Raw genomic sequence first — 10,391 nt, forward strand, 5'->3', positions numbered from 1 at the left:
GGTGTTCTAATGATTGACAATATCAATAGAACTTATTTTTATACCATTATTATTATTACCCACTAGTATTATAATACATAAGGTTTTGTTTCATCAACCAAAAATCTGTATACATTTAATTTGACAAATTTGAGAGGGATGGGATATTGGACTGTAAATTATATTGGTTTCTTAACACGTTTTTCATTAGGTGGTACAAAAATCATGTACTTTAATGAAACCTTGATTAGTTGGTTTAAACAAGCTGTGTCCAAAATATTTTAAATAATTTAATCTACGGAAGGGGTAGTTTTGTTTTTCATTTTTTTTGGGTTGTACATAAATCTATTGTCTTTGCCATAACCCTAAGACATAATAAAACATACTTTTATGCTTGCTTTTCTGATATCAAGGATGACGACATCCAAAAAAGCGAAGCTCTGAAACAGTAGGACAAACAAACATTAACAGAATAGAAATGTTTCAAAACAAAATTGTTAGTAAATTTGTTGAAGACCTGCTTAGATACAGGATACTGTTTAAGGACACACTAACATTTTTTTAGGACTTGATTAATATTATAGAAAAGCTTCGCTTGTAACATTGTACTATGGTGTCCTAGGAATCAGAATTCCAAAAATCAGCTGAAGAGGAGAATTATATCTTATTCGTGTTTTAAGGTTGCTACGCTTCCTATATTGTTCCTAATTGTAATAGGGATCATCATGCAAAGTTTGGAATTGGACAGACCCTTATTAGAGAATGCTTTGCTTTTTAAACCAAACAAATAATTTTTTTGATATTATATATTTGAATAAATGAGATCAATATACGGTGCATTTCTTTGGAAAATAATATATAAAGCATATCAATAGTAATATACAAAATTAGCAAAATGTACAAAAAATAATAAGCTAAAAAAGGGCCACACTCATTTTAAAATAACTTTTAATAAATGTTATTTAATGTGGTTAAATGTATATAAATGTATAAATATCAGAAGCAAAGAGGTATATAATTTTACTATCTATCTATTTCTCTAATTTATATAGGATATTTTTCACCTAAAGAAAAACTATTTTCTTCTTTTTGTCTTACTAATTGCAAAAAGTAATTGCAGAAACTAGGTTAAAAAGTCAGAGGCAAAATACTTTTCTTAAGGTGAAAAAATCTCCTTATTTTGACGATTACATAAGGTTATATAAGAGTAAATAAGCATATAGAATAAGGTATTACAATATTTCAAAGTATAGCTCGTTGTTATGTTGAAATAAATGTGTAACTTTTTGATTTGAACAAAGCGTTTGATACATTTTCAGTTGATTCTTTTATTATGAAGTTATTGTTTTTTTTGGTTTTTAATTAGTTTTTTTTAGAGAAAAGATGTTGGAATCGAGATTTTTTTTTACAAATAAGACATATAAAAGAAAACTATTTTTACAAATATTGATAAAGCACTATTGTCTATTTTACAAGAATCTATGGAGCTTAAAACTCTTTATCACGTGACCTTTGATCCATTTTATGGTAGCTGTCTACAGTGCCCTAGCAAAATGGGGAAAGAAGTCACTGTTTTTGGCCTACCTATTCTATTGACGTTAGTAAATACCCTAGACCCCATCTCTTTTCTAGGGTTTCCCCCCTTTACTTTCTCTTTCCCTCTACTATGACGTCAAGAGAATAGGTAGGCCAAAAGCGGTGACATCTATCCCCATTTTCCTTAGGCACTAAAAACAGCTAAATTAAACTAAGATAGATTTAATTTTGTTAATACAATAATAAGCTCCGGCAAGGGTCACCAACGTAAGCAAATCAGAAACTACAAATTTTCGCGGATTTTCCGCCACCATGGATCTGATGATCCTTGTTTCGGCGGGATCGCCGCCGCCAAGGCTATGTCTGCGGCCGTTGCGGCTGGCTTTTCGGTGGTTAGTGGTGGCCAGGCGGGACAGGTTCTGGCCGCAGCTACGCCAGGTAGTGTCCAGGTTGGCTGGATAACTGTCCGTTTCATCATAAGTAGAGGTGGATCTAAAAAAAAACAATTTTGTTAACATCTGAATCAATTGAATTTTTAAATTTAAGAGGGCTACATACATTGTGAAGGTTTATGTTATTTAAAAAATAAATCTATAATTACAGATAACATAGAATCATGAAGCAGCTTATAGTGCCTATAAAAAATGTATGACGTAATTTTTTCAAAGGCACTATAAGCTGATTCAACTTAGAAGATTAAACTAAAATATAACAAACAAAAATATTGTAAACAAGCCAGCTGCAAGTATTACTTTATTAGATTCATAAAAAGCTATTGCAACATCCAAGTAATAATGTATCGATTGATAAGACATATTATACATACATAGAGAGAAGGTGACGTCATAAAAATAAGTCTTCATCCATCTCTTTTTCAGAGGCTGCCTTAACCACTTCTCCTCTTATCCTTCCTTTTTTATAACGTCACATATGACACTTTCAAGCGTTTCTACTAAACATGAGAAACCTACCTATTATGACGTCCTTCAGACTGATCACGCCTGTCAAGAAATCTATCGGCTACACTTCCACTATCAACTCTGTCATGTTTTCCAAGATCTTCCAGGGCTTCATACAGCATTCCAATACCACTATCATCCAGGCATTCAACCTACAAATAACAAATTTGGTCAAGTATTTTCAGCTAGGGAGGGGTGAATAAACCGTAAATTACAGTTTAATAAATAAGATATATAATTGATTGGCTTACGTACTTTTATCATTTCTGAAATCTTGAAAGGATTGCATAAATCTTTAGTATCCAAATATTTCAACCAATGATTTTAATCTACAGAAAGGTTTATTTTACAAATAATCATTGGATATGTACAAGTACATCAAAATATCCTCCATTGTCTTTTCCCTTAAGATCCCTGAGTATTTGTATGCTTTTTTTACAGTTAAGTGTACTTTATATTCAGATATATACTGTTGTACTTTTATTTAATCTTATATTCTCTAGAATTTTTGACATTAGCAAAACTTTAAGAAAAGAAAAGTTTGAAAAAAAAAACAAAGTATATAGTCAGGGAGGGGATAATAGCCATGATAATGTTTTGCTTTCAAGTTATCTATGTACAGTGTTTGCTTTACAAAAGCATGCTGTTATTATTGTAAATAAAGAAGCTTTTTGAAGACAAATTTTTTTTCTATATTTACAGTTTACACTCTAGGATCATGAAAAGAAAACGAAGTGGCGGGTTTCGTCGTAGTTTTAAAGAAGCTTTTCTTTTATTTCTAGAAAAGGATTCACATTTACCTAACCTAATCTAAAATAACCTATCATAAGATACTGTGAATATACGACGAAACCCGCTACTTCGTTTTCTTTCCATTATTTAAACTTTAAAAAAAACTTACGTCATTATCAATATCAGAATCAAGGTCCTGATCAAAGTGTGGATACGAGAACCTTCTCCCTGATAATTTTCTCTGGGGTGGGCTCGCTTCGATACGCTGCTCAGACTTTTCTAACCACCCTCTATCAAGCCTAAATAATAAGAAATAATGTAAATGTATTTTATTATTATTTGGTGGTAAGATGTACAGCATGACCCTCAAAAAAGTATTTTTAAGCATCTGCAGCCCTTATTTCTCAATGAATTAAAAAAAAATGCATATGTCCTTGTTCTCCATAGTATTCCACATAAGTAGATATAAAAATATTTTTTTTACCTCCATTAACACCGGAGATTTTTAGAGCTAAAGTTTTGAAAAAGTGACTGAGAAAAAGAATTTTTTTTGTTTCTCTTATTTTTTGGATGGTTATATTATGTTTTTTCTTGCAACTGAATAATGAGACACAAAGAAAAACAAGTTAACTAATTATTTCTTTTTTATTCCACCAAAAAATATAAATTTTTAATGGCAAAAAATACTACTGAATGAATTGATAATTTGCAAATTTTATGTTATTTATTAACCCTTATTTGAGAAAAGGATTAATTATGACAGTTGCTCCGCCTACTTTTCTGACATCTCAATAATTTAATAGGGAGTTAATTAAGCTTTTTAGACAAAAAAATCATTATGTTTTAATTTTATTTTCTTCATAACTTTTTTGTTATTAAAGTTAGGATTGTGAAACAAAAACAATTTTCCTGCTATATTCTTAAAGATTTATTTGGTTTTTAATCTTAAAAAATTTTGCCTAATAAGTAAGTTTTTCAAAATATCATTAAACTAAAAAGACTCAAAAAATATGTGTAAAAAATGCTTTTTACTCAAAAACTAATTTTTTTATTTCATTTTTGTATAAAGTTTCTGCTAGTAACAAAAATAAAAGGATTTCTACCTTAATTTTGCTAAAAAAGTCGTTTCATGTTAAAAGTTACTTTTTCCTCAGTCACTTTTTCAAAACTTTAGCTCTAAAAATCTCCGGTGTTAATGGAGGTAAAAAAAATATTTTTATATCTACTTATGTGGAATACTATGGAGAACAAGGACATATGCATTTTTTTTTAATTCATTGAGAAATAAGGGCTGCAGATGCTTAAAAATACTTTTTTGAGGGTCATGCTGTAGTTAAACATAATCAACTAGATGATTGAAAAAAAAAATTGACATTCAAATGATAAATAGATGAATAAAATGGATATTTGCTAAATAGATAGATATATATATATATGACTAGATGGATAAAATAATATAGTGAAAGATGGATGGACATAGATATAAAAGGTGGATTTAAGATAGATGGATAAAAAGATAGATAAGTAGAATTCTGAATAGACAAATAGATAGATATAAAAAGATTGGAATAGATTAATAAACAAATAGAAAGATATTTATCTATGATATGAAGTAGATATTTTTTTGTCTGCAACTAAAGATCTCAGAAAGTCCTTGATCTAATTGGTTGTACTTTTAAGGGAAGCTTTATTCATGTCCTTGGGTGGTTGTATGCTATTTTTGTAATCTACATAGAAAAAGATTGATGTTTTACAATCAATAAAATAAAATAAATATTTACCTGAATTTTTGTTTACAAGGCTTGATCAAATCGGGATACCTCCTACTATCCATACCATCCTCTGTATTATAAGATACATGATGTACACAATCTGGTAGGTCCTTGTATCGGTCATCTTTGCAGGCTAGGTCCTTGTATCGGTCAGCTTTACAGGCTAGGTCTTTGTATTGGTCATCATAGCCTCTATGGGTAACATTACTGCCATATAGATCTTTGCTGGCCATAGACACGTGTGGTTCTTTGGGCATATTTCGTGTAGTTGGTGTTTTAGGGGTTGCAGGATTTACATCAAGATCTAAAGGTTTGAAAGGATCATTGCCTTCAAGGAGGTCTAGAATCATCCAGTTGGGAAGATTGTCCAAATCAGCGTCTTCCCCACGATTTTCAGCCAACAGCTGGCGTTTGGGAAGATTTGGTAGGGGTTTGTCCTTGTTTGTGCGAGAATTGAAGCTATACTGTCGGGTTAGCTTAGGGTCAACTTTGGTAGGTTTCGTGATTTTTATTTCACTTTCGCTGTCCGTTTCTTCGTTGTTTTTAACATAGTTTTTAGGCAGTTTAGACTCTTTTTCAGTTGCTATTTGCTTATGCAAGCTAAGCAGTGACTTAATACGTTCTTCAACTTCAATTATCATGTGATCGTCAACTGTATTATGATCAGCTGTTGCTATAGCGCCATCACATTCATCGCTACTACTGTCAGATAACTTTCGCGGATTTTTACCAACTTTTTTTTCGGCGATTTGTAGCAGAACTTTTAGACAGGATTGTGTTTCCTTCAGGGTTAGGTAGAGCAATTTTGAGGACAGATTCAAATCTTCATAGTCAAGCTAAAAAAATTAATTTTTAATATTTTAAAGAAGTTTTAATTTTATAATATAAAGTATTAGATTTATTGTGTCTGAAGCTAAAGATCTCAGAAATTATTTATGCTTTTCTTTCAGGGAAGCTTATAAAGTGACATGGGTTGGTTTAAGGCTATTTTATAACCTCCCCTATCTTCTCCGAGATGATAGGTACGAAGCAACTAGTTTGTCAATAAATCATTAAATATGCCTATTTTAATATAATTTATTTACAGAAAAATTATATTTTTTAACCATTTTATGATATGAATCCTTTAAAGACAGACGTATATACAGACAAATCCTAAATATTGAAAAGCTACGCTATTAACAATTGTTAATTTTAAAAATCTTGAAATTTGGGCTAAGTTTAAAAAAACAGTATTAAGTAAGACAACTTTCCGCGGATATTAAGATTTAAAAAGTATAAGATTAAATATAATTAATGATTTTCATTCTAATATTCGTGGAAGATTGTCTGTAATACGATTATATACATGATTTTTCAGTATGGCTGCAAACCAGTTCTAATCCAGCGAAGATTAATCGGTTTTGAATCCACCCTGGAAAAAAAATTACCTCGCTATTTCTACGTCTAGCCACTGCGCTGGTGGTTCGAGCCCGGCGTTCTCTCAACTTCATTCTAACATTCGCCTTTCTACCACTAATATAATCTTTACAGTCAGACATACTGACGTATATTAGTTCTTTTTTATAACTTTTTAAAGTTTGATATTATGTTTGTATCACTTTTTATACATTGGAGACTCTACGCGGTTAGAATATTGATTTTATGTAGTGTCACTTTGCGTTGGTAAAGGATTATTTTAAACTAAAGTTAATTCCGACATACAAAATACACTCACCCCCGACCCTCGCAGGATAAAACACTTGTTCCCCCCCTCCCCCCCCCCCCCCCGGTTAATAATCCCCCCTCTATCCTATCGATATGATGCCATGACCTTTCCCGGGGTTTCCCAAAAATCCCCCCCCCCCTCTCTCTTCCTACTCGATTCTAGACTGTTGATTTTTCAATTGCCTTGCGGCGTCGGAGTGTGTTTTTTTTTCAACCGGGAAATGAAGCGGCGACTAGTGGTCAACAGAACGGTACTACTTCCGCGAGTTATGTCACGGGTCGAAGGAGGATAGGAATACATGAACGAAAGGGGGAGGGGGTAAAATAAAGGGTAGTGGGTTAATAAGAGTATAGAATTATGTAAAAAGCCTTTTGTGTATTGTATGTATAAGGTTTTGCGTAAAAAAACAAGAAATTGTATATTATAAGCTTCTGCTCTTGATATGTACTTTCAAATTGTGTATAATAAGAAGCATTTTTAAAAACAAAATATATTTACTAAAAATTTAAGAAGTATTAATATATACTATTCTAAAGAATCTTTTTTCAAGTATGGCTTCGAATCGATTAATATCTGCTGGATTAGAACAGGTTCTCAGCAATAATGAAAATTCATGTATAGCATCGCGCGTGTTACAGTCAATTTTCCACGGATATATAAATGAAAATCATAGAATTAATACCAGTTTTATTGGTCCGGGACTTCGGCTTTCACTTAGATAGAAATGATAAAAAAATGTATATATATACTAAGGTTTAGTGAAAAATAAGCTGATATAGGATTGATAATATATGAAAATAAGTAGGTATCTAAATCCCGATTTTTGTAATTTATTAATTAAAGTTTTTTTGCTTTTTGTCAGGGTTTTAAAAAGATTTCATTCTGTGAAAACCTAAGTGTTTTCAGGGAGGGATAGGACAATGGCCTATAATAAAATCTACATTTCATTTTTCTAATCAATACTTTAAGCTATAAAGGTTTGATAATATGTCAAGTATAAAATATTACTTTATCGTCCATTGCCCCAACCCTGAACCCCGAAAGTGCTACTTGTATTAACTTTTAACAATAGATAAATTTTATACAAAGAAAGAGTGTTGTAGTGCTTTTTTCAGAAGCGAAGCTACTCAATAATTGTATGTCTGTCAGTCCGACCGTTCATTAAGTTAGCCTTTGCCAAAGATCATTTAGTATACAACTGACTTCCTACTATGAAAGGTTTTGTGATTTTCTTTAGTGTATCTTTTTTTGTATCATGACTACTAAACCTCTGCTCTAGAACTGACTTTGGCCGTTTGTATTTTGCAATAATAAACTAACATTATTTTAAAAAAAATAATAATAAAAGCTTCTTAGGACCTATGAGAAGCTACATTGAAAAAAGAAAAATATTTCAGCGGTTAGCGAGATCCTTCGGTACAGACAGATACACACACGAAAAACACACAGATGATGTTACTTTATTATAAAGATTAAATTTTAATTTTGAAAATGAGTTGAGTTTTGCTACAAATTATTATGATTGTCCTTGTTAATTTTACTTTTAAGTAAGTAAGTACTATATTATATTTGAAGTGTTATATTATTATTGTAAAAAGTTGCTAACAGTACTTACTGTTAATGGTTTAAAAAGCTTTTTTTTTCTTTATCTAAACTTGTTTAAACTTATCTGCTATTGTCATTAAAATACAGTTTGAAAGAGTTAGGGTATTATACAATTAGGTTATTTAAGTTAGAGAACTTCTTGTACTAGACGAAGCCCAATCTGTACCACCTTTGCACCACTTTTGACGTCATATTATCCATCTCTTTTATTTCTCGTCTCATCTCCCTCATTTTATGACGTCACAGGAATCAAAAGTGGTGCAAAAGTGGTACAGATTGAGCTAGCATATGGAACATGTTCAGTTTTTTGTTGTTGTTGCGCTACTTATGATTACAATTGAACTTGTTGACTAATTTTCTAATCTGTTTCCCAAATTTTCCCCAATCTTCTTTTTTTTAAATTTTGTCCAACCAATTGACAACAAAAACCAAAACAAGTATAAAAACATCCGTAAAAGCGAAGCTCTGAAACCCTAGGACTTGTAGAGTGTCAGAACTGAATAAGTATAATATAAATGTATAAGTCTAAACAATATTTAAGTGAATTTGTTCCAAAAATGATTGGATACTGTTTAAGAACTTACTTATATTTTTAGGACTTGATTATAAAGTTGCTATGCTTCCTAAATTGTACCTAATTGTTGTAGGAATCACCATGCGAATTTTTTAATCGATTGGACAATTCTAACATGTTTAAACAAAAACTTCTGGGTGAAAGGACGGTTGGGTCGACTCTAATTATAGAAAAGGAACTGGGTAATGTTGGTTAAGCATAGAGTTACGGACATATATGCAAACATACAACTAATTATAAAGTAGCCACACTTTTAAAAGTGTTAACATTCTTTGTATGAAAAAGATTATTATTAAGATTTATTGCAAAAAAAAGCTATTTCAATATTAAACCATGAAATATTCATTAATGGTAACATCTTTATTTTATAGCTTTTGAATAAATCAATTTATTTATTGCTTTTTACGAAAAATTAAACAAAAGACGCTAAAAACATGTTTTATTTTGTATCTCTAGCCTTATAATCAAAAGATTTTTTAAGAACTGGAGTGAATTCAGGGAATCTTCAATTTTTGGGGGATTGAAACCCTTCTGCAAAAAGAAATTACTATTTTATCAAACGCAGAGAGGGAGTTTAATAACCAAGTTATTGTTATCTTATTTGTTGGTTTAAAAACTTTGGTACTATCATAAAATTTTTATTGGTTTGTAAAAAATTAGTAGTGGCCAAAAATTTTAATAAACAGAAAGGATAATTTTGCTCAACATTGGTGATTTATACTAATGTATCGTCCATTGTCTTATCCCTTTAGATCCCTTTATAAATCTTCATTGGACTTCCAATAAGAAAAAGTCTAAAACATATAAAAGCATATTATAAAGACATATGTACTAAACTAGATAAGATTAAGGGAATTATATTTTTGTAGAAATATTTGACATATCTAAGATTTCCTGATTTATTTGACCAAATAGTTCCTTGTACTGATTTATTTCTTTTATTGCTATTGGACAAAAACCCATACGAAAAATACTTAACATTTTTCCAGTATGGCTTCTAAACTGATAGATATTCACTTAATTAGTACCGGCTCTCTACTAGGCTGAAAACTAATGTATATCAATGTATTACAGACAATTTTTCAGAAATAAAATAAAAATCTAAAAACTAATTTTAATCTTAAAATTTTTCAGTTTAATATTCACGGAAAACTGTCTGTAATACGTGATACGGCTTTCCATCCAATCAATTTCCACTGGATAAAAACCAGCTCTAATAAATATTCATTACTTATCGCTTAATATTATAGACAGATTTCCGCAGATATTAAAATGAAAGTTTAAACCAGTTTTGTTAACATGGAGGTGCCCAACAATAAATGGAAAATTGTCTGTAATACGATGCTATACATGAATATTCAATATGGCTGAGAACTGGTTTTAATCCAGTAGAAAATAATTGGTTTTGAATCCATACGGGAAATTATTTCAATGCTTAGTAGAAATTGCCAACGGTAACACAGATAAAACAACCGACACTCAAACACCCATTCAATTCGAATAAGAACATAATACAAGGTTTTGTG

General features: G+C 30.7%; 1 protein-coding gene across 1 annotated transcript; it reads right to left on the minus strand.

Annotated features, from left to right (window-relative positions):
- Positions 1–769: 769 nt before the first annotated feature.
- Positions 770–6,658, minus strand: LOC145329121 (uncharacterized). The gene is made up of 5 exons (XM_080173163.1): positions 6,409–6,658; positions 4,988–5,814; positions 3,376–3,505; positions 2,487–2,626; positions 770–2,007 (listed from the first exon to the last, which is right to left on the minus strand). The coding sequence occupies exons 1-5, from the start codon at positions 6,517–6,519 to the stop codon at positions 1,722–1,724; spliced, it is 1,494 nt and encodes a 497-aa protein (XP_080029289.1). The 5' UTR covers positions 6,520–6,658; the 3' UTR covers positions 770–1,721.
- Positions 6,659–10,391: the final 3,733 nt, after the last annotated feature.

The sequence above is a fragment of the Acartia tonsa genome, chromosome 9, assembly GCF_053477335.1.
Source record: "Acartia tonsa isolate MP-2025a chromosome 9, ASM5347733v1, whole genome shotgun sequence".
Lineage (NCBI taxonomy): Eukaryota > Metazoa > Arthropoda > Copepoda > Calanoida > Acartiidae > Acartia > Acartia tonsa.